This window comes from Saccopteryx bilineata, chromosome 4 (assembly GCF_036850765.1).
Source record: "Saccopteryx bilineata isolate mSacBil1 chromosome 4, mSacBil1_pri_phased_curated, whole genome shotgun sequence".
NCBI lineage: Eukaryota > Metazoa > Chordata > Mammalia > Chiroptera > Emballonuridae > Saccopteryx > Saccopteryx bilineata.
Window position 1 is genome coordinate 62,070,327 of NC_089493.1, and position 25,654 is coordinate 62,095,980.

The 25,654-nt window shown below is 39.1% G+C and overlaps 1 protein-coding gene across 1 annotated transcript in view; it reads left to right on the plus strand.

Moving 5' to 3' along the window:
- Positions 1 to 25,654, plus strand: part of ALDH1A2 (aldehyde dehydrogenase 1 family member A2) — a 96,769-nt gene that overhangs the window by 60,988 nt on the left and 10,127 nt on the right. The window contains exons 8-10 of the mRNA XM_066276046.1: positions 21,136 to 21,238; positions 22,898 to 23,082; positions 25,088 to 25,252. Coding sequence (XP_066132143.1) covers positions 21,136 to 21,238; positions 22,898 to 23,082; positions 25,088 to 25,252 — 453 coding nt within the window. The remainder of the gene's footprint in view (positions 1 to 21,135; positions 21,239 to 22,897; positions 23,083 to 25,087; positions 25,253 to 25,654) is intronic.

Genomic DNA, 25,654 nt, shown 5'->3' on the forward strand with positions numbered 1-25,654 from the left:
GCTATTAGCCACATCAAAAATTTAAGTGAATTAATTTTAATATATTTTATCTGGTATTTCTATATTATCATTTTAATTTATGATCAATATAAAAATCATCATTACAGTAGTTTGCATTCTTTTTTCACTATGAAGTCTTTGAAATCTGGTCTGTGTTTTGCATTTACAGCACATTTCAATTCACATTTTGACTTTTCAAGTGCTCTATATTGGATAGTACAGGTCTAGAGATTGGAGTATATGAGCTGATATAGTTAATGATACTTGGTTAAACTGATTCATGTTAAAATATTCCATAAGAGATTGATTAATGAACCTGAGTATTAATTTATAATTAAAGATTATTAAGTTTTATGTTTGTCAAGAGTTAATCTTGTTTGTTTCCAAACCTTTTATTTTAGTTATACTCATTATAGTAACTTTGAAATTTAAATGAAACATACAAACCAAAATGTGAGCATGGAAGAAAATTATTGTTCCTATTAAACTAAGTCTAATAATGCTTTGGAAAGATTTGCTAAGTGCTAGATGTTGAGAAAAACTGCAATCAATGAAGCATGGGGAAGACAATTGTAAAAGATTGAGGGTAAAGTGTAAATCTAGACAGAGCGTGCACCTGCATTGCTTTACAAATGTTTTCAAGTCCTCACTTCATTTTAAAGAAACTGAAACCAGAAATCTAAAACAATATTTTAAGGGTAAGGTTTAATCAGAAAGGACCAGTTGATCTATAATTAAAGGCAAGTCTTTGGTCTTATATACAAGGCTGGAGAATGTACATATTTTTAAAACTAAAATCAAGTATCTTTCCTAAAGTATCTTTCCCTGATTTAAACTTTTTTTAATTAACCAACCAGTGGTCCTGAGTCAGTTGAGATGTTGGACTATATAATATTTATTTTAATAAAAATGAGATCATAATATGCAAAATGAGATACCCACTTTGTATGTTAGCCTCTATAGAATAGATCACCTTCATTCTTTTTTTTTTTTTCTTTTTTGTAACAGAGACAGAGAGAGGGACAGACAGGGACAGACAGACAGGAAGGGAGAGAGTCAGGAAGCATGAATTCTTCATTGCAGCTCCTTAGTCTCCTTAGTTGTTTATTGATTGCTTTCTCATATGTGCTCTGATGGGGTGAGGGCTTGCTTAAGCCAGTGACCATGGGGTCATGTGTATGATCCCATGCTCAAGCCAGCAACCCCACACTCAAGGTGGTGAGCCTGCACTCAAGCAGGATGAGCCTGCGCTCAAGCCGACGCCTTCAGGGTTTCCAACCTGGGTCCTCTGCATTCTGGTTCGATGCTCTATCCACTGCACTACAGCCTGGTCAGGCTCATTCTTCTTAATAGCTGAGTAGAATTCTCTTGCATCAGTGTATCAAAGTTTAATTAATCCTCATTCATGTACACTTTTTTTCCCACTTTTTCTTTATTACACAGACTATTGAAATACAAAATCTTGGTGATCCAGAACAGATTTGTGTGTGTGTGTATTATTCTGTTGGATATGTTTTAGAAATGGAATTGCAAAACAAAAGGATATTTACATGTTAACTTGCTTATCACCAAGAATGTATTAGAGTGATAGTTTATTTTGAAGATCTCTTTATGTATTAAGTATATTAATCTTATGTTTCTTGTAGAATTTACAAATATTTCGTTTGTTCTTTGTTTTTTAATTAAAAAAATAGAGTTGTCGTACATGTGTTTTAAATTTGTGTGTAGTCATGTTTTTCAGTCTTTTTTTTTTTTTTTTTTTTTTTTACAGAGACCGAGAGTCAGAGAGAGGGATAGACAGGGACAGACAGACAGGAATGGAGAGATGAGAAGCATCAGTCATTAGTTTCGTTGCGCGTTGCAACACCTTAGTTGTTCATTGATTGCTTTCTCATATGTGCCTTGACCGTGGGCCTTCAGCAGACCGAGTAACACCTTGCTCAAGCTAGCGACCTTGGGTTGAAACTGGTGAGCTTTTGCTCAAACCAGATGAGCCTGTGCTCAAGCTGGCAACCTTGGGGTCTCAAACCTGGGTCCTCTGCATCCCAGTCCGATGCTCTATCCACTGTGCCACCGCCTGGTCAGGCTAGTCTTTCTCTTAATGGCTTCTGGGTTTCCTGTCATCTTTAATAAAACTTCTTCAAAATTATATATACATCATCCTTAACATTTTCTTTCAGTACCTTTATGATTTTGTTTCTCTTTATGTCTTTTATCTGTTGTAATTTATTTTCATGTACAATGAAAGATGAAGCCTAAGTTTATTTTTTTTGTGAATGAGTGTTTGGTTCTTTCTATATCATTTATTAGCTTATCCCTTTGCAGCTCATTTGAATAAAATATTAACATTATATGATAAATTTCCATATATACATGCTTCTGTTTTGAGACTTAAAATTTTATGTCTATTCTTTCACTAGTGCCAGATTGTTTTCATTATTAGCTTTTAAAAGATGTGTTGCAGTAAGTTAGGCAAGATAGCGTTATTCGGATTTCCAAAAGCTTTTGGCTATTCTTGCCCATTCTTTCAGATAAAATTTCAAATCCATTTTCTAAATATCTTTCCTACTTCCCAAAAATCTCTCACTGGAATTTTGATTAGTGTTACATTACCTGTCTATAATAAATTGAGGATAAGTGCTTTCTCTACCAGAGTGACATCTCAACTGGGAACATGCTATAAATCTCTTATTTGTACTGTCACTTTCATCACTGATGTCATCATAAAGGTTTTACATATTATTTTGTGTGTGACAGAGACAGAGAGAGAGATAGAGAGAGGGACATATAGGGACAGACAGGAAGGCAGAGAGATGAGAAGCATCAGTTCTTTGTTGCGGCACCTTAGTTGTTCACTGATTGCTTTCTCATGTATGCCTTGACGGGGGGGGGGGGGGGCGGCTACAGGAGACCGAGTGACCCCTTGCTCAAGCTAGCGACCTTGGGTTCAAGCTGGTGAGCTGTGCTCAAACCAGATGAGCCCATGCTCAAGCCAGCAACCTTGGGGTTTTGAACCTTGGTCCTCTGAGTCCCAGTCTGATGCTCTATCCACTGTGCTACTGCCTGGTCAGGTGAGTCTTACATATTTCTTGATAAATTAATTTCTAGGCATTTATTTTTTTCTTCCAAGGATATTTCAGTCTAAAAAGTAAGCACTTTTTTTAAAAAAAAATCACAATATCATGTATTGGAAACTTAATTGAATGGATGACCTAATCTTTCGGGCCAGACAAGATGTGGCATAGTACAGTTTGTAAGAATGGAACGCTTATTTCTGGTTGCTCAAATCTCTGTTTACACATTTAAGATTATTTTGTTTTTACCTTTAAATACTTCATTGAAGTTATTATTTACATACAATACAATGCACCCATTTAAGTATCAAATGTATACACTTATGTGACCGTCACTCCCATGAAGATAGAATTTTTCCATGACCTAAAGAGATTTCTCCTGTCTCTTTGTGGGTAACACCCATGGTCTCAGGCTGCCACTGCTTCTTTTCATTAATTTTGCCTAGTCTAGAATTTCACATAGATTGAATAATACAATATGTACTCTTCTGTGTCCATTTTTTGATTGTTGTTTAGTATTTCATTAATTATTGATATGGTTTTAGTTAAATATCCCATCTTGAGTTTTGTTTTCTACTTGTCCCATCTGGTGTTTTGTTCCTTTTCTGCCTTCTTTTGGATGAATCGAGCACGTACTCTAATTTATCATCTATTTTAGATTATTAGCTATACTTTTTTAAAGTAGTTGTTTCTGTAATTACAATATGCATTTTAACCAGTCTACTATTAAATAGTATTATGTTACTTCATATGTAGAATTCTTCCATTTCTCATCTCATCCTTTATGTTATTTTTGTCCTATAATGTACTACTACATATGTTATATACCCATGGAAACTTCCTTGCTACTCTTTTTGTGCAACCAGCTTTTTGAAAAAATTTTAAATAAGAAAACAAAGTTATTTTACATTTACTCAAAAATTGCCATCTCTGTCTCTCTTCTTTCTTTGGCATAAGCCCACCTTTCTTTCTGATATAATTTTCCTTCTGTGTAAAGGTCTTTGACATTTCTTATATTGCAGGTCTGTTCATGACTTTCTCAGCTTTTGTTTCTCTGAAAATGTTTTTATCTCATTTTTATTTTTAATAACTTTTATTCTGGATATAGAATTCTGATTTGACAGTTCTGATTTTCTTTTATTGTACTTCAACATTTTAAATGTCATTCTGTTTTTTCTGACATCATTTCTATTTATTTATTTTTCTTCTTTTCCCAAGTGAGAGGAGGGGAGATAGAGAAAGACTCCCACATGAACCCCAGCCAGGATCCACCCAGCAACCCCTATCTGGGGCCTATGCTTTACCCATTTGGGGCCACGCTCTCAACCGAGTTATTTTTAGCACCTGAGATGAAGGCTCCATGGAGTCATCAAGCCATGCCATCGCTGTGGGGGAGGAAGAGAGAGAGAAAAATGGGAGGGGGAAGGGTGGAGAAGCAGATGGTCACTTCTTCTGTGTGCTTTGACCTGGAATTGAACCTGGGGCATACACATGCCAGGCCGGTTTTCTACCACTGAGCCAACCGGCCAGGGCCTTCTGACACTGTTTCTAATGAAAAGTTAGCAGTTGTTTGTTCGTTGTCTTTGTTATACTGTACATAATGTTTTTTTCTCTGGCTGCTTTTAAGATATTCTATTTTTACTGATTTTTAATAATTGATTATGATGTGATTCTGTGAAGTTTTTTTTTCTAATTAAGGTTCATTAAATAAGTTTGTATCTATGAGTTTATAGTTAGAACTATGAGTGTGTAGTTTCCATCAAATTTGGAAGTGTCATCAAATTTCTTCATATATATGCATTTTTTCATATCTGTTTCTTTTTGAAAGACTGCTGAACATTGTGAACATTACAATATTGAACGTGTGGATCTTGTTACTCTTTAAGGAATGCTGGGCCTTATTTTTTTTTCCTAGCAGATGGTTGAGTACAACCTGACCGTTTTTGACACTTAATTTTAAGCTTTGTTAGGACTATTTTATCTTCTACTAACATACACAAATCGACTAAGATTACTAAATTGAGATCCTTCTGGGGTTTCTACTGAATGCTCCAGTGTTCAGCAAGGCCTTTCCCATTCTGACTGGCCAGAACTCGGGTGTCTCCCAGTCCTGTATGAGCTCTGGGAACCATTCAGCGTACAGATGACCTTGCCTTTGTTCTCACTAATCTCATAGAGCCTCACCCTGTGTATTCCCTGCTTACCATTCAGCCAAAGACTCAAGGAGACAGACCTCTGTGCAGTTTTCTGGACCTTGTGCTCTCCCTCTGGTACCAAGCTCTTCACATTTTAGCCACCTCAGCCTCGAAAACTCGGCTCTATTTCATCAGCTCCGGGAGACCACCATGTTCTGTTTGGGTCTCCCCATGCTGTACTCTAGACAGGCTTTTGGCAGAGAGGTCCTTCCGTGTTTGTTTCTCTTATCTCTGGAATCCCAGTCCCATGTCCTGTTTGAAGAAACATTTTCATCTACTTTTGTAGTTGTTCACAGTGGGAGGGCATGACCAGTGCCAGTTTCTCCACGACGACAAGAAGCGGAAGCCCCATTGCATTGTTTTATTACTCTGATATCGTTCTTTGATTTCTTTCTCTAGGTTTCAGGCAGATCACTTATCCTCATGGCTTATCATTAACTCATTGGATATATTCTAGTCAATGATGATAAAAATTTATTTACTTCAGTTGAAATAATTAAAGTCTAAAGAATACAACTCTAGCCTGACCTATGGTGGCGCAGTGGATAAAGCATTGACCTGGAATGCTGAGGTCGCCAGTTCAAAATCCTGGGATTGCCCGGTCAAGGCACATATGGGAGTTGAAGCTTCCTGCTCCTCCCCCTCTTTTCTCTCTCTCTCTCTCTCCTCTAAAATGAATAAATAAAAAAAAATAATTTAAATAAATAAAATAAAAGAATACAACTCTAGAGACATTTAGATTCAGAAAAGTCTTTGGCTTGTTTGACTATAGAATATTTTAAAAATACTGTAGTCCCATAAGTAACTCACTTTTAATCTCATTGGGTGAGCTGATTTGCTTATCAGTTTAGTGTTGATTTTTTAGCTTTAGTTTCAGAAGATGACAGTTTTTAGTCATATAGGCTTATTTGGGTGGGGGGGGGTAATTTGGAGTCTATCCTTTAAGCATTCTTCATACTACCTAAAGTGATATATATGTGTAGTCAATATGCATCTTAAATATTTGTTAGCTACATGAAGGGGGAAAGACTGAATTTGAGAAATAAATGCCTAATCTCAGAGTTAGTTAACATATTAAATGGAACACTTCTTTCCTGCCACAAAAGCTGAGGGTTTAATATTTTTTACTTTGTAGCTATACAATTATGAGCCAGTCATTTAATTCTGTGCAAAATTGGCTTAATAAACACACGTATTTCTCAGAGTTGTGAGAATTAAATGCAATAAGAAGGTGTGTAAATTGTAAGCATTAAGCAAATGTTCATTTGTAATATGACATCAGCATCCCAAAAAGGGAGAGGTTTCTAGGGGTTGGATGATCTGTCATGGTTTGAAGAGGAAGAGGAGGGACTTGATATAGGTCTTATGGATGAGTAATAGAGTGAATTGGGAAAAAGGGAACAGTGTTTGTAAACATCTAGAGGCTGGACAGTATCAAAACTTTTTAATAGAATAGAGTGGATATTGGCAGGCGATTGGGGAGTAAGGTGAGAAGGCAGATGAACTTGAAAGTAACATGTTGCAAATCAAGCCTTTGAAAAGAATTCTTGGTTAAAAAATTGGGGCCAAAGTGTAGAGACTTTCCCGACAAAGATAATACATCAAAACTATACACCAATATTCTTTATAAATTAGAGACACAAAAGCACTAGAAAACAGAATTCAGTGACACAGAAAAAGGATTATATATAAAAGTGGTATTCTAAGAATGCAATGTTGGTTTAACATCTAAAAATCAATCAATGTGTGATACTCTATATTGACAGAATAAAGGACAAAACTCATGCACTCATCTCTATACACACAAAAAAAGCTTCTGACAAATCTTAATACTACACAAAAATTTTAACAAAAATGTTATTCTTAATTGCAAAAAAAAGTGCAAACAACCCATATGTTCATCAAATGATAGTTGATAACATACAATGGGATATTATTCAGCCATAAGAAAGGACTAAAGTGCTTATACATGCTATAACATAGATGAACATTAAAAACATTATGCTAGATGAAAAAAATAAGCCATAAAAGACCAAATATTGTACATTCCTATTTATATAAAATGTCCAGAATAGGCAGATTTATGGACAGAAAGTAGATTAGTGATTGCCCGGGGCTAAAAGGAGGAGAGAGTGAGAATGACTGTTAGTGGATATGGAGTTTATTTTTGGAGTGATGGAATGTTCTGGAATTAGATTTCAGTAATCCTGATGGTCACATAGCTCTCTGAATATACTAAAAACTATTTAATTGTATATGTTAAAAGGTGGTTTTTATGGTATATGAATTTTAATCAAGCTGTTAAAAATGGATAATTTTTAAAAATTTTAAATTTAATTGTCGTCATTAATAGACAATTTTGATTGAGCGTTTATTGTGTGCAAGGCACCTGCTAAGTGCTTTGCATGTATCATCTCATCGCAGGTGAACAAAGGTTGGCTGGGAGAGGCTGTTACTTGCCCATGGTCACATGCTAGTAAGTTGTGAGTCTGACAGTCATATGCAGAGCCTGTACTTCAAATCGCAGTGCTACCCTGCCTCTCTGGCTACAGAGTTGTACACTGTCCCAGAGGAGGAGGGAGCCATTGAAAGTCAGGAATGACATATCAAAGGGGGGTACTTAGGAAGGATAATCTCTCAGTGGGACATTTTTTTTTTTTTTCAAAGCATGGTCAAAAGTATCTAATTCTGAAAGGTCTCTGTCCTAACTCATATTTTTTTCCTTTTCTCACCCCTAAAACATACTTTAAAATTGCATCTTTAGTATCTTTAAATCTTATTTGGTATATTATGCTTCCATCTGATATTCTGGGATGTAGGACATAAAGTTTCAAACCTAAGCTATCTTAAGTCAATTACACAACATTTATTGAGCACTTATTAAATATCAAGTACTATGCTAGACCTTAGAGAACTTGTGCGAGTCAGTCTAACCGAGATGACTGAATATTAATTATTTGAATATGTAAGTAATGTTGTATGGTGTGTATGGGATTGTGGAGGAAAGGAAAAATAGTTTTGCATCACTTTACTTAAAAATTTTCTGATTTTGAGAATGTGTTCTAAGATCAAGACTAGAACTAAAATTTTCTTGCTCAACATGCTTTTTAAATATATCTGTCCATTAAGAAGTATTGTGAGTTGAAGATATTTAAATTTAAATAAGCTACTTGAGGCAAAGATAACAATATTTAAGAAAAAATTAATCATACGTGTTAATCCTACAGTTGTTAATATTCACAACTGGAAAAATGTAGGTGTATTTCCTTTTCTCTTTGGTGAACATGAAATTGTAGAGGTGTGGGAACCAAAGTACAAAAAGGACTTGGCGGAACCCCAGCTGGGGGTCCCTTGTGAGTAGTGTGTTGCTTGATATTGGCAGATAATCAACAAATACTAGTATCGTTCAATTCTCAGAATCATTTCCCATGTCTGATATTAAGGACCAGTACTTTAAAAAACTAGATACATATTTGGCTAGAATGTAAAATGGGAGATTAAGTTTCACTGTTGCCTTTTTTTGTCAGTTTTCATTTTTTGTCATTTCAGGCAGCTCTACTTTTAACAGGCATTTTAATTCCAGAGCTGTAGATTTGATACTGATTCAGTGTGTGTCTTTAAAAGTTTCGTCTGGAAGTGAAAAACCTTATAGAGGGCTGGGGGGAAATAAAAGCCCCAAGGACCTAAATCATGACAGATGGGACATGTTGAGGAGTTAGTGTGTGTCTGGTTTCCTAGTGCCCTGAAACTTGGTAGGTTGAGCCAACGCTGGACACCAGATGTTCAATGATTGCTAAACACATAATCCCAGTGTTCTGGTGAAAGTATTTAATATTTAAGGGATGCAAAAGTGCACAGAAATTAGCTAAAATATCAAGTTTTGCCTTATACTTAGGTCTCATAAATCATCTTTCTAATCCTCAAATTTATATTACTCTCACCTATATTCAGGCCAAGTTGGTTTTCATCTATAAAACTACCCAGTGGTTTATCATAAGCAAAGGTAATAACTGAGCTGAATAGTTAATGATCAATCTAATGATCAACAAAGACCTCATTGAATTTTAAATGAATTTAGAAAGTTAAGAACTTTAATGTGGTTCACCTTGAATTAATTTCTTTTAATCCTTTATTTAGAGTCTCTTAAAGGAAAATAAAGTGTTCTTCATTCCTTTGCTAAAATGAAAGGTTGAAAGAACACACCATACTTTTCTCAAAAAACAAACAAAAAACCTAGAGGAAACGATCACTTTTCAATAAGAAATTCCAAACATAATCTTCAAATTATAATAAAGATAATGAAGACTAAATAAGATATATTCATATCAGAAAACTAGACACAATTTAAACGTCTATAATGATTGTGTGGAGCTGTTCACAATACATGCTCTTTAATTTTTCCAGCCCTCAGATTAGCTATCTGTTGTTAAAGGGTGATTGTGCCTAATTCATGGATTATGAGGATGAAAGAAGCTAGAATATCTAAAGTGTTTAGAACAGGGCCAAATTCTTAGGAAAGTGACAGTAAATACTAGCTGTCACTGTTTTCTGTTTATTTTAAAATGAAATTTATAGAACAATGTATGCTTAGGATAGTATAGCATAATAATAGAAGGGGGCTGGATTCAACTGACCTTGGATCAAATCCCACCCCTCCTGCTGTGTGAACTTGGCATATTATTTAATTTTTCTGACCTTTTGTTTCTTCATCTATTAAAAGGGGCTATGAATAAGTCTTCACAGATTTATTTGGGCATTAATTGAGGTAATGTATTTGAAAGTTCCATTCTGTTGTTTGGCACATTGTAAAAACTCAGTAAATATTAGTTGAGTTTGAAACTTCCATTTGTAAAGAATATGTCTATCAAAAACTAATTCTTGCTTGCCTCTGGCAATTTTACTTTCCTTTTGTTTGTTTTATAGCTTTTATAAATATTTTACAAATATTTTTGTCTTCTAATAAATGTTTGGGTTTTTTGCTTTTGTTTTTGTTCTTCTATTTCATTTTTTGGAAGATTGCCCAGGTGCTTGCTTGCATAAACTGATTTCAATCCTGTTTTTTTAAGTGGTATAGTGTACTGGATTTAGAGACGGTGCTGGAAGAGGACACTTGGTACTTGTTAAGGAACTTGCTCATGATTCTCCTATGGTCTAGCCAGGGGCGGGGGCAGGCCTTCGACTAAGTTTGTCAGAACTGAATTCTGGTGCAGGGAGAGATACATCACCATACTTTGCTGTAAAGTGTAATTTAGTTACCGTTGTTCCAGTAGTTGTTCAAGGACTACTTTGCCCACAGTGATAGAGAAGGGGTAGAGCCCATGGGAGGGGGAGGGGCTTATTTAAAAACAGATTCCTGGGCACCACCCAAGATCTTCTCAGAACATTTGAAAGTGGGGTCCAGGAATCCTCATTCAAATAAGATTTTCTAGTGATTGTTATGTTCATTAACATTCAAGAATCACTAGTTTATATACAACTTAAGTAGCTGAGTCATACTCCATAACATGTTCTCAGGCCCATTTAAGAGAAAAGCTACAGCTCTGAGTTTGTAAATCTGTACAAAGGCAGTTGCGCAGTGGATAGAGCATCGGACTGGTATACCGAGGATCCGGGTTTGAGACCCCAAGGTCGCTGGCTTGAGTGCGGGCTCATCTGGTTTGAGCAAAAGCTCATCAGCTTGGACCCAAGGTTGCTGGCTCGAGCAAGGGGTTACTTAGTCTGCTGAAGGCCTGCGGTCAAGGCACATAGGAGAAAGCAATTAATGAACAACTAAGGTGTTGCAATGCGCAACGAAAAACTAATGATTGATGCTTCATCTCTCCGTTCCTGTCTGTCTGTCCCTGTCTGTCCCTCTCTCTGACTCTCTCTGTCTCTGTTAAAAAACAAACAAAAAAACGTAGGCATAAACTGACAGGTTCTACTCATATTGTGTGGTGTGTGTCTGTAGTTCCCACTCCAGCACCTGAAAGGAAAAAAATTAATTCAAAATCAGTTTAGCAAAGCAAAGGCATGGTCCAGAGCATTCCTTACATTCTTGAATTACTCAACAAAGAAGCAACAAAAAATGCCAGTATTTAATTAGAAATTTACAAATATTTCCAAAAGTTCATGGATATTATGAATCCATACAGTATAGTGACCAGGGAAAACAGCCAGCTGAACGCAGGGGAACATAACTGCCATGTGGGCAATTCTGCTCTGAGTGTATCTCTCAGATAGAGGCTTTGACTCACACAGTGCTGTTGTGAAGTGCTAAGACTTATTTCTATAAGCTACACCTCATGAACAAGCAATATAACAACTTTTTTGTCATTCTTCAGTCTGTTAATTATATTTTCCCTCATTCTTGCTCTTTGTGTACCGGAGCAGCTAGAGAGCCCAGAACGGCATTAACAGACTCACTAGCTACAAAAGAGAGATGACTTTGACCGTCTTAGAACTAAGGTTCCTGTTTTATCCGATTGATCTTCTGTTGTGTGCGGGCACTGTGAAGATATCCTTAAATCACTCTTTACTTTTACAAATGAAACAACTCAGGGCTGTACTGATTTTATATGAGTAAATGAACTGATGAGCATGTTAAATAGAATTGAGTTCTTCATGAACTTATTCTTCCTCCTCTTTATTCCATCTGTGCTCCAGGCCTGTTCCCCAGAGGATTTGGTAGGTTTAGCACAGATCTGATGCCATTGCATGGCACCACTATGCCCTCAGGACCATTACGTGTGGAGGCTGTTTGATGCAGCCCGGAGATTCATTTGATGAATTTGTAGAAAATTGTATCTTTCAGGCCTAGCTGGTTGGATTTTCTTTCTACAAGCAATTTTTGTTCACTTAATCTTTATCTGCATAGAAGCACTATTCCTAAGATAAGTTTCAATGTTTATTTCTGTCATAAGTTTTGGTTTCTGAACAAATTAATTACCATTTTCCTCTCCAACTCTCTTCCCTATAAGACTTTCAGTTTAGGTTTTTCACCTGTACTAACTTAATTGATCCATTTGATTTTTTTATTTACCAAAGTGAAAGTAATCAAATGAGCACAACACTAATATTTCATTTAGAATATTCGTCTGAAATAGTTCACTTATAATTTTTAGCCCCTCTTTTGAACTCCAGACTTCTGTGTCCAATTGCAAAGTGGACGTCTCTACTTGAATGTGCAGACTCCTTAAGGTAACAGACAAGGTGATCATGACCTTGCCTTGCAGCTTTTCCAGCTCTCTAGCCTTACCAGACGGCTTGGCAACCTCCTTTCACAGTTCTATGATTTTGAAAATGCCATTTCTTCTGTCATAATGACGTCCTTTCTTGTCTACCCTTCCTGTCTAGCTCAATGATTTTGTTCTACCTTCTGTGCAGATAAATGAGAACTGACCAACTTCTATAATGAGTACACTGTTTTATTCTTGTTTAGATTTATAATCTCAAATGTTGCCCCCTTTTAGTTCTAATTGTAATTTCTTTTATTAGCCTCTGATCTGTTCTTTATTTTCACAACCTTTTGCTTTTCTTTGTTTCTTTCCTTTCCTTTTCATTTATTCTCTTTCCCTTTCAGCTCTAATTATTTTAAAATTTAATTTATTCCATTATTTTATTTGTACATACAATTAGTTTTAGATCTATCTATGTCACATATATTATTTATTTTTTTATTGCTGAGTAACATTTCATGAATCTATCACAATTTGTTTATCTAATTACCTATTGATGGACATTTAGGACATTCAGGTTGTTTCCTGGGTGGGACTACTACAAATAAAAGCTCCTAAGAATATTTTATATGCAAGTTTGTGTGCATGTGTATGTTTATGTGTGTGTTTCCTTTTTTCTTGGGTAAATACTTAGTAATGAAATGGCTGGATCATATTAAGTTAAGAAACTGCTTTTTTTCCAAAATGAGTGTTATTTACTTACATTCATAGCATCAATGTATAAGACTTCTAGCTCCTTCACATCCTTGCCAGCATTTGCAAGGTCTTTTTAATTTGAGCCATTCTGACAGGTATGTAATATTATCTCACTGTAACTTCATATAATATAACATAGGAATTTATCTTCACAAGAACAGTAAAGACTAAGTATTCACATCTTTAGAGATGCAGATATTAAATGAGGAACTGAGAGAGAGAAAGAGAGAGAAGATAAACTTTGGCAAAGAGAAGGAGGTGGAAGGTGGCCCTGTGAAACGCTTTCCTGTTAGGACTACTCACACAGTGAGGTAGCTTAGAGCAGTGTGCATAGAGGAAGTTTCAGCGAAATTTTTCTGACAGAGTCTACATTTGATATTGCTCTTGCTTGAGAGGCTTACATTCCCTTGGATGGAAACCAATCTTGTGGCCTCTGCAGCTTCTCCTAGTCTCTTCCCTGGAGAGATATCATTGATAGGCAACAGAGGACTCGAGGGAGAAGCATTCGTTTAGAATGTGAAAGCCAACATATAATGATCCATATTAATGGTGGTAGGTAGAGGGTTTTCACAGGCAAATCAAATGATCGTATAATCTTCAAACCTCTTCTCAGCTTATATATTTTTACTTCTTTATTCATTTATCCTTTTTAATTTTGTAGGCTACTTGGGAAATTGTATAGATGCTTCCGGAGAGAACTTGTCATTTAAATATAGATTTGAATATGGCTCCTGTTATGATTACTCTAGACAGAGTGAACCTATTGGGACATCACAAAGTGTAACCATCAGCAGCAAGAAGCTTATTTCAAGGGGCTGCTTTCCACTTACTTTAGCAAGAAGTCTTTAAAAAGCAAACAAAGTTACTCAGATTAAAGATAGAATTAACTTCTGTAGCTAAATACGTAGGCAATACATGTAAATATTTAATAAGTGGATATAAAAGGACTGACAAACACAGAATCAATAAACAACCTCAATCAAGTCTAGGAAAACAGTTTGCGTTTTGCTTTGTATGGTGTTTTCTTTATTCCGTTAGATTAACAAACCATGATTTCATCATTAGTCAACAAGATAGTAGAGAGACCATCAAAGCAAACTACAGGAGAGTCCAGATTGATTCATGCCAAACAAATGTTTGTAGCTAACAGCTGTATTATCACTGATTCTAATTTACGCAGCCGGGGTTCCCCTTTCATTTCCTAAGTGAGATGGATGTCATGTGGCATGATGGACACCCTCTCCGCTGCTTGAGTAATGAATCAGGTCAGCTCTCTGCTCCATGCAGCCTCTTCCCCCCTTTGTAAGTGGGGAAGCAGCATGCTACAGTTATAAAACAGTTAATGGGCCTCTTTCCAAGGTTGTATGGGTCCACCAATAAATATCCAGCATTTGAATCAAATATGCCAGTTTGATGTGTCAGTTTCATTGGATGTACAGTGTTTAAATTATTGGCTTTCTTTTCATCTTTACTATTATAATCTAAACTTGAGAACTAAAGAATAAGAAAATGTATGCTGTAGTCTCTGCCTGCTAGCTGAGATTCCTTGATTGTATGTAGGTTTCTCTCCTCAGAACTCAGGCTGAGCATGAACAGGTCCTAATATGCCCACCATGTACTTCACTTGGTTAGTGGGACTCATGAGGTAGCTTTGACTTGATTATACCAGGTTTCTTCCTGTGAAAGTGACCAAAAAATAAAAATCCTGGTTTATTAAAAAATTTACCTGAAATAGGAAGGAAGAGTCATATCTAACAAAAGAATAGCTAAGGGTACAGGGCACTTGATCTAGAGAGTATCTGTTAGTTGTGGATAGTGTGTTTAGATATCAGAATTCTGCTCATGGTAAAAGGGACTGAACCCCCAGCAGAACATCTGGACAAGAGAGTCAGAGACCATAGAGAGAAGCTATCTTGAGCAAAAAGAGGCCAAGGCGTGATGTGGGCATTTGAAGTCCACTCCTGGTTCTGCCACGCTCTGTCAGCAAATCATTTCTTGACCTCTCTGTGTTGTGTTTTTTCAGCTCTAAGATGGGGTAATAACTGTTGCCTCAGAGTGTTGCTGTGAAGATTACATAAAGTAATGTCAGCACAAGCAGCATATAATAGGTGCTAATAAATGATAATGTTGGACAATTAGAAAATAGAACCAACAATGAAAAGTTAGAGACAGTATGGGAGAAATGCCCATTAAAATCTTTAATCTTGTGGTTCTTAAACCTAGCAACACATTGAAATGTTGGTGGGAATTAAAAAAATATACCCATACCTGTGTGCCTCACTCCAAATGAAGATCAGAATCTCTAGAAGTGGAGCCCATACACAGAAAAAGCTTTTAAGAGTACGGGATCTCCAATATGGAGTAAGAACCAACCACCAAGCCATGCCCTTCATTAATGGTGCAGAAATTTAAGCCAAAGTAAGTCAGAAGAGGAAAGCTAAAAATCTGGCCATTAGCTGTGGCAAAGCTAAGCCTTGGAAGTAGCTGTCCTGTGTTCCAGGCTCTCACTGTTTCTCTAAAGACTTCATGTTCTCTGATTTCCAGAGACCTCAAGAGCAGCTGCCATGTTCTGGTCCATTGATTCATGGAATGTTGTTGAGAATTGTGTGTGTGTGTGTGTGCGCGCGCATGCGTGTATGTGGAGTCCCTTTGCTCACAAACTCAGCCACATGGGGAAGAGAGCTGTTAATGAAAGCAGTGTGAGAGTTATGTGGAATCAATCAATGGATCCAGGACATAAAAACTTGGGGGAGAGTGGGTCTGAAAAATTAGTTTATCAAGTAAACAAAGGGAGGAACAAGGCATTTCAGATGGAAGAGCTTATGCAAAGGCAGGCGTGTTCTGGGAAGGGCAAGTGGTTTCATGTGGCTGGAGTGAGAGCTGTGTGTGGTGGTGGGAACAGTAGGAAAGAGGCTGGAATTGTTGTTAGTGGCTATATTGGTTTTTGTAATCTGAATTTCATAAATAAAGTTTTGAAATTGCTGTTACCACTTAAAGGGACTACTTAGATGCCTTGTCTTGTTACCTTCTGGTGGAAATTTGAGCAGATTCATTTGCCTATTATTTCTGAATATTTCAGAAAGATAAGAAATACCCAATAATACATATTTTTGACATTTTTATTTTATCATAGTTGGAACCAACGAGCACAACAATGTACATTAAGGAAGGAGGAATAGGTGGAAGCATAGAGTCAATCTGTTTGGGGTTTAAGAAATGAAAATATTTTGTAAAAAGCAGGTATTTTTAACCAGTTTATTGAGATCACAACTGGAGATATTTCTATTTTTTTTAAAAGTGGAATATCTATGTGAATGAATTCACTTTAATATGCACAATTAACTAACCAAGAAAAAGAAATATCTTTGAGAAGAAATCCACCTCAGTATGGGTAATTAATTAATAAAAATAAAAATTTTACCCAACTTCAGAAACTCTGTTCAGGGAGAAACAGCCTTGACTAAAGGGCATGGGAAGCCTCCTGTGTTCTTTTTTATCCTGTGTAACAGATTATTTTCCAAGCAAAGCGCAAGCCTGCATTCCCTACCCTGTTGCATTACCGTGAACATGATTCTGATACATTGCGGCTGAGTCCAGGGATACTTCTGATATCAATCTTGAAGACTATTCAAAACCAGGATGGGAGTCAGAGTTGATCTGTGCCAACATTCCTGCTGAGAATTAGCCCAGTTGCGTTATATGTGGGGGAGCCACCCGTTCCCTGCCCTCGCCTGTTTGGGGTACATGGATACAGCTGAGAGACTCAGCAGGGAGTGCAAAGTTAGGAAACCACATGATAGGAACACTGTCATTTTTTCATAATGAGCTCTATGAAAGAAACTAAAACAAGATCAGATTTTTCTATCATTTAGTGCAGCTGTGGTGCTTCTGTGAAAAACTACTTCTTCCTAAGGCTAGAAGAATGCAGAAGAGTTGTGGACAGACTCTCAGAATGAGCAGGGGCTCCAGGAGCCCTCTGTGTCTTTAACTCTTTTAATGAACTGGAGACCAAAGAGACAGACGAACTGCTTAGCTTGTGCCTTCATTCATAGATGAAGAAATTGAGGCCCAAGTAGCTACAGTGGCTTTCCAAATTGAGGATGAGTTAGGAGTCAAGCCAGAGTTTCTAGTACCTACATTTTCTGACTCCTATGAACCAAACTGTCATCCATAAACCTGAGCATGGTTATAGTTAGCCACATTATCAAAGATAAGGTAGGAGGTATAATAAAAGTATATTGTGAAATTTTTGCTGATCGGGAAAAAAAGATAATGATGAACTCAAAATTTATTCTCTATGCCTTTATCCTGTTTAATCTATATTCACATACTGTATGTTTCCCAAACTGTATATTTATCTGTTTTATCTTACAGATTGCCTATTTCATCAAACTAGGGCTTGGCTTTATGGAGTCTATCCCTATTGACTTGACTTTTAACCACTTAGATTAGAAGATGAGTGTCCTTGCAGCCTCGTTTATCTTGCCATGCACTTCCGCCTTCCGACCACTGTCAAGGGGTTCATATAACCAGTGTAACATGTGTCCCCAAGGACCCCTGCTTATTACTTTTCCATCTAAGATGGCCCAGTGAATCCCAGGTCTTTGTCTGATGTCTGTATTGTGTTTGTTCCTAGACTTTCTAACTTAATAGATTTTAATTTGGGAAACCTCCACATGGTATTTGTATAAGTAATAGTTTAGGTTGATTTGCATAGGACCTATTATGTTTTGTAATCAGACACAGAGTCAGTTCTCTCTTAAACTCATTGTTTTCAAACATTACTCTTTCCTATTAAGAATCCTGCCTCTGTTCTCCTTCCCATCACCCCTCCCCTTCATGATAATGATAATGAGGTGTGCCTCCTGTTTGGGGTCACTTCACCTCGCTCCACTAGCAGGGAGAATTCACGAGTAGTAATATATTCTCCAAAGAGAGTGTGACCTGCAAACTGAGAATGTCATGGGAAGGCACACGATGCCTGATCCCATCATTAATGAAGATTGTTGCACCCTCGCCCAGTTCTATGGGGAGGCCCAGAGAGGTCTGACTCTGGGTTATAACGAAGTGCTGCAGAACCATAATTTCATCTCTTCAGATCTAATATTTAACCAGACCCAGATTTTTCTCTAAGTGGACTTTAAAACTACACGTACTGAGCACCTGCTAGGTTTACATGGGAGTCCTCTTACTTGTGAATTCCTTGTCGCTAAGGGACTGTGCTCAACATGGCAGTTTGTACACAGTAGGAGAACCAAGACTATGTATCCAGTGACGGAGACTGGTGAAAACAAGTTTTTCAGAGTATCCTGTCCTGAGGCCACTTCAGGTGGAAGTGGTTCTCCTGTCACCTAACACATCCAGTTCGTTCTTGAGGCTGGGCTGCAACTTGACCTTCTTCCAAAGATGCAGAGGAAAGGCACTCATTATTCATCTGAGATTTGCCTTGCAGTGTTTAGCACAAATTTGGTTTCTAAGGAAAGGCTGGCAAAGCATTGACAGCAGAAAAAATTATTCTTAGGTATTCATCTCTGAGCAAATTTTTGTATAGTTACTGTAGCCATGAAAATAATTACTGAACATTCTTGGTGGCAAAAAAAGAAAAAGAAAAAATCAGCCAGTGAAGATTTGATGCAGGTCAGAGAGCAGGGCTAGCAGAAATGTAACGCCAGCCGGGCCAGCACTCCTCTACCAACGTCAAACATTCAGTGCCTTACCATCTGTGAAAGCCGTGGTTTCTTCTTGTTCTTGCTTCTTTTTTAAAATGTCAGTTTGAAGGCAGAATATAAGTTTAACTGATTTGTGACCATCATTTGTGTCTGCAAAAAGTGATATTTTCACTCACTTTGAAATCACTTTGGAGTTCGAGAGTGAGGTGGCATGAGGTATGCATTAGGTGCTCGGTGAATAAAGGAAGGGGTCAGGGAGGGCAGAGTATGGGGCAGAGGGAAGGAGAGGGAGTGAGCCCCACCTGTGCTCTGGGTCAGCCTGCAGTCCCACAGCTTCTGCTGGAACCAGCTGGTAACCTGATAACATCCATGGACTTCTAAGTCTTGAGTTTACTCACCTTGCAAATGAGATAGTCCCCACTTTGGGGGGGGGGGTTGAGAGCCTTAAATGAGTGAATGTATATAAATATGTGACCCAGACCAGCTCAATTAAATATTAGTTTTTAATACAATGAGTAATAACATTCATGACTTCCAGTGATTCTTTCCTTTGAGAAAGCACTTGTCTATCTTCATAGACTTTAAAATGAGTCCTTATCAATTAATATGGTTTCCTCAGGACAGAAAGAGCCACACACACTGAAGTTCCTGGGAATAGGCAGCCATGGACATAGACACAGCCTTCTCGGGGCACCCGGGGGCTGTCGGGCCAGCTGCCTGTGAGTCTCTGGCTTCAGTCAGAATTCTCACCTGGCTGACATTCTCCTGCGGGAACAGAGGGCCAGGTCCTCCTTTCCTTTGTGTACACGTATTTTCTTGAAGGAGAGAGAGCATGTTTGTCTGAAACGAGGCTGTTATTAGCCCATCTTCCTAGGGAGCTGACAAGGCAGGGGAGTGGCAGTGTGGCTGGTGGGCTGACGTCCACCCATTCACTCATCTTTAGGGCCAGGTGGGTCGCGCTGCTCAGCCCCTTGGGAGTGACATTGTTCTGCAAACTATGAGACTCTTAATTTTACCTCTTTCAGAGACATCACTGTTTGTTCCCCAAGGTTAGGCTTCCTCAGAATGAGAGTTCATTTGTTAAAAATTTTTGCCATGTGGTAGAGTTATAATAAAACCACAAAGCATTTAATCCATAATGAGTAGCCTTGGAGACTGGGGGGGTTCAGAGAAACAGTTTTCCCAGTGTTTTCCTGAAATAGCTAATGCGCATGGGCAGGTTGGAGGTACTGGGCGAGCCCTGCTGTGGGGATCTAGAAACTTCCCTGAGCCTCACCTCCCTTCCTCTGCCCTGGAGGTGGAGGAAGAGGGGCCCCAGCTGCTCACACCTGCATGTGGTTAACAGGTGCGGGCACTCACTGTTATAAGGGCCAAACCTCTTAAATCACTCAATCCTGAAACAACTGAATTCTGAGATAGACACTGTTTTTAGCTTCATTTACAGAGGAGGAAACTCCGAGGCTTAGAGATGCTAAGTCAGTTTTCCAGGGTCAAACAGGAAGTGATAGAATCAGTAAGAGAAATGATCAGGTTCCAGAGCACTTGGGTCTACATGCCTCTGTGCTGCTCAAGGAACGACAAGTCCTACCTGAGGAGCTCAACAAGGAGCTGCAGGTATCAAACGTAGCCCAGCATTTTTCTTCTCTGGGCTTTTAAAATACTTAATTTTCAGTAGGATCCAGGCACAAGTAGTAGCGTTTTTCATCTCAGCCAGAGTGAACTGCCTATATGGTGCCTCAGCATTTTCCGCAGCGACCTGTGCCCTCCAGAGGAGCAGCGCCCTGTTGCTGGTCCGGTTCTCCAGAGGAAGTCCCTGAGGCGGAGTGGAGTGTGGCGTGCAGGGTATTGAGTTTCCCTGCTACAGGGGAATGGACACGGGAGGTCGAGCTGTAGCGCAGGCCTGATGGCCTCAGCCAACACATGTGGCCCAGCGGAGCATGTGTGGTCTCAGAATTGTCCTGCGTGGGCTGAAAGGGCAGGACCCTTGTATCCCTGCCACCATCAGTGGGTGAATGTGGGACCCTCAGGGGAGGGTATCCCCTTGGGTAAGAGGGCCCTTTTTAGCTGAGGCAGACTCTGAAGGAGCTGAGAGCATTCCTAGTCCCTGAGGCAAGGACATATATCTTGTCCACACAAGTTGACCACAGGAGCTGTTCCTGTGTCATCCAGTGGGTGGGTTTGCTTTGCAGGATCCGTCATGCTGCATACCCCTGCTGCCCAGAGCCAGCTCTGGCCGCCGACCCTCTCACCTGCACAGAGTACAAAACCTGTCTCCACTTTCTTTCAGGTTGGAAAGCTTATCCAAGAAGCAGCTGGAAGAAGTAATTTGAAGCGAGTAACTCTGGAACTTGGAGGGAAAAGTCCCAATATTATCTTTGCCGATGCCGATTGTAAGTCAGCCGTGGGTCTCGTACGCACTCGGGCGCACCGTCTTTTGGTGCTTTCCTTTATCTCCCCTTTTGACAGGACAGTAAGAAAAAGATCTCCAAAACTAGGGAGTGTTTAAGAAGAAGAATCTGGACCCTTCCTTCTAAGGGGAAAATAGTTTAATATTGGGAAAGAGCACTTACCATTTGGGAACTGAATAGAGCTTGTTTTCTAGACACTAATGAGCTGTTCTGACTGATGCAGGAAAAGGTGGGAGGGGTAAAGGCTTGGCCAGTGCTGTATAGCGAGGGACCAGTGCCCAAGCACCCGAACACCTGAAATGTAACCTCCCAGCCTAGATTTAGGAAATCTGAAACTTCTCAGGTGTGCCTGGTGGCTTTGTAGATCATTTTAAAAATTCTACTTCCCTAGCCCTGACAAACGCACAACCCTTTCTCTGTTTGATCATCTCAACCCCTGGCTGTTGCTCTCGTGACTCTCAGTCAGGATGACAACATACTCTGGTCAGTTGTGTGTGCACAGCCCCAAATCAAGGGTGATTCCTGCCTTGGTAGTAGGACTTCAGGGAAGCTTGAAGCAGTCACCTAGGAAACCCCATGTCTGCAGGCGGGACACTGTCTAGTTTACCCTGACACAGGTGTGGTGTCTTTGTTTTGAAAAACTTTCCGGGGAATGAAATTCCAGAACCTCTTTCAGCCATCCTTCTTCTTCTTTGCATCCTGCCTGGCTGATCTGCTCCCCAGTGTCACTACTGGAGAGGACAGGAAGCAGGTTGCCTGGATCTCAGCTTGGGATCTGTAGAGAGTTCAACTTCAGCTTTTTACTGGTTGTTGAGGGTATCGGCATTCTTACAGCTAAATCCTCTTGAGGAAGAGGCACTTCATTGACATGACATTGATAGATTGATTCAGCCAGTCACTTAGCAACTAGCACACACTGGATTAATATTATCTTGAAGTATAAGAGATGAAAATGAAAGAGTCATCATATGCTATTATACAATTCCATGAAAATATAGAGGAAATTTAATGTCTTTAAAGAAGAGCCATATTGTTACAGTTTAATTCACCAAATACTGATTGACAGCCCCAAGGCCCTATAGATTAGGGTTGCACATTGGCAGTGAGAGACTAAGTGCAGGGTATAAGTAATGTTTATATGTCTAGATATTACACAGTGCTTTAAAAAACTGGGCGTTAAAAATACTGACTTTTTTAAAATTGGAAATCTAGCTATCACGGTTTATATCCATGCATAGCAATAGCCAAATGTAGTGACTTACCTCCTGAGTGTGTGTCCATCATATTGTCTTACTACTGGCAGATTCATACCATTACGTTATCTGTCCAGCCCCTTTGAATATTGGGTTTTGAGACTCCTGTTACAGATGACATGCTCTAGTCCCATTTTTACAAAAGAAGAAAGGGACTCAAAGAAGTGAAGACATTCAAGATAACCAAGCAAGTAATGTCAGGGTCTGTATTGGACCAGAACTAATCTGTGTCCTCAGTCCAGTGCTTTTCACCCTGTTGCTGTGTGGTCAGCTTGACACCATGCCTGGGGCTTCAGTGAGGGGGAGGTGGCTCCATGGACCAGCGCCTCCACCCCCACCCCCACAGGTGGGGCAGCAGTGTTGAGGACAGGACTATTTTTTCTTGCAGTGGACTATGCTGTGGAGCAGGCCCACCAGGGTGTGTTTTTCAACCAAGGCCAGTGCTGCACTGCGGGGTCTCGCATCTTTGTGGAGGAGTCCATCTATGAGGAGTTCGTGAGAAGAAGTGTGGAGCGGGCCAAGAGGCGCATAGTCGGAAGTCCCTTTGACCCCTCCACTGAGCAGGGACCCCAGGTAGAGAAATCATAAATGTTGCCTTTCTTTACTTGATACCTGGTGAGAGCACAGAAACTGGACACTCCCGTGGGATCCACAAAGCACCTTCTTCCTCTTGCCTCTGCCTCCTTATTTTTCTTCCTATTCTTTGTGGCTGGTGAGAGGCATTGCTTATGTCTTATGATTCTCTTTCCATTTCTAAATTCCATTTCTGAAAAACTAAAATTTTAGGGTTGCCTTAAGAGTGCTCTGAAATTTGAAGGTCAGTTGGAGCCTCTCAGGCTCTAAAGAAAGACCTAGTCATGACTTGGATCTTGCCATTAGAGCCCAGCCCCAGCCCTTACCACTGGACTTGAGACATCCCTCCAGATGCCACAGTCAAGGAGGCTGGACACCTCTCATTCTCAGAAACCATTCATCCTTTTTCCAGCTGCAAGGGATTCCTTCCACGTCCTTGGCTGACTTAGGGAGATCCTTTGTAGAGTGTGGTGAATATGTAGGACAGGAAGGGATGTCTGCTTTCCCTCTGCCCTATGGTTGTCTGTTACTCTGAGTACTTCATGCACTGGGGTAGGATGGAGGCCACAGAAGTCCCTGCAGCTTGTACCCTTTAGCACTGCAGATTCTCCACAATCATCAAGGCACAGTCCCAGAGGGAATTCTGGCCCTAAACTATAGATAGAATCAAGATTTGTAAAGGGATACTTGGACCAGATCTCAGCTGGATCACTAGAGCTTGGTTTTTCTAATAAAGAACAACACCTCTTAAGTTTTGGGGCCATTTGAGAGAAGATGGATGTTTTGTCTGAGCATTTCAAACTCAAGTGAATGTAGGTTTTTATATTATTTACTATAATAATTGAGTGATAAACCTATAACTTTCAAAAAGACCAACCTTATTTTACAGAGTAAGAAGCTAGCCCTCACTCTTTTTTTTTTTTAAGATATTTTTAGCCCTGGCCAGTGGCTCAATGTATAGAGCATTGGCCAGGTGCATGGACATCCCAAGTTTGATTCCTAGTCAGGGCACACAGGAGAAGCAACCATCTGCTTCTTTCCCCCACCTCTTTGCTTCCTCTTCCCCTCCCACAGCCAGTGGCTCAGTTTGTTTGAGTGTGACCTTAGATGCTGAGGATAGCTGCTTTGTTGGAGCACATTAGCCTCAGGTGCTAAAAATAGCTCAGTACTCAAGCATTGGCCCCAGATGGGTTTGCTGGGTAGATCCTGGTCAGGATGCATGCAGGAGTCAGCCTTACTATCTTCTCTCCTCTCACCTAAAAAAAAAAAAAAGATTTTAAAAAGATTTTATTTATTGATTTTAAAGAGAGGAGAGAAATAGTGAGAAAGGGTAGTAGTAGGGAGGAACAGGAAGCATCAACCCATAGTAGTTGCTTCTCATATGTACCTTGACTGGGCAAGGCTAGGGTTTTGAACCAGAGACCTCAACATTCCAGGTCAACACTTCATCCACTGTATTACCACAGGTCAGCTACCCCTCACTCTTCAAACTTGATCCTTTCCCAAAGGAATAGTAGTTCCATTAAAAATTTACTCCAGTAAGATTTGATGTGTAGTACCATGTGAAGAGGTTTTTTATTAGCTCATCTGTTGTTTTTATCTTTTCAGTATCAGTACAACTTGTTAAACTTTTCATTTGGCTATGGAAGTCAGTTTTTCCCCTCACAGTGAAGAATGAATTCACCAGTGTCCCATCATTTAGAAACGTTGTTTAAATCTTAAGCTGGTAATTCTGACTCAGCGCTATCATCGGAGCCATTCATTTATTAGAATTCTTGATATATTAGTTTGAACCATACAGAATTGCCATTTTTCATGGATCAAAAATGTTTAAATAACAATATTCCATAGAATTTGACTAGGTATGATGAAGCTTTGAAAAAAAAAATCACATTTTTTAAAATGATTTTTAAAAAATATTTAAAAAACTGATTTTTGAAAACATGCTTATTTCCTTTCTCATAGAAGATCTTATTTGGAGTCATTAGGTAATTTTTTTCTGTAGATTGATAAGAAACAGTACAACAAGATCCTGGAGCTGATCCAGAGTGGTGTGGCCGAGGGCGCCAAGCTCGAATGTGGAGGCAAAGGGCTGGGCCGGAAGGGGTTCTTCATCGAGCCCACGGTGTTTTCCAACGTCACCGATGACATGCGGATTGCCAAAGAGGAGGTATCTAATCCAGGATTCTAACAAAAGCCACTTTTTTGGGGGATGATTTCCAGAGCATTTCTAGTAAATGGTATTAGAGTTTAAGTGCTTTATATATAATATACAATATTAAATATAGCAATAAACATGGCTATGAAAATCTGTTTGAAGAAAAAAGTTAAAAAGTCAGGAAAGTTATGTGACGTGCTGTATGATTGCAGTTGTTATTAGCCAGCAGAACAAGTGGCATAGCCAGTCGTTGGGTCTATAGGCTATTAGCCAGGAAAGAGAAAGCATGCGAACTTCCTCCCATTTATGCAGGAGACGGTGCAGGTCAGCCAGCAGTCGGGAGCAGCCTCCCTCGGCCCTGCCTGGGGCTCATAGAGGAGTCTCAGCAGAGTGGGTAGGGTGTGGGCGTATTAA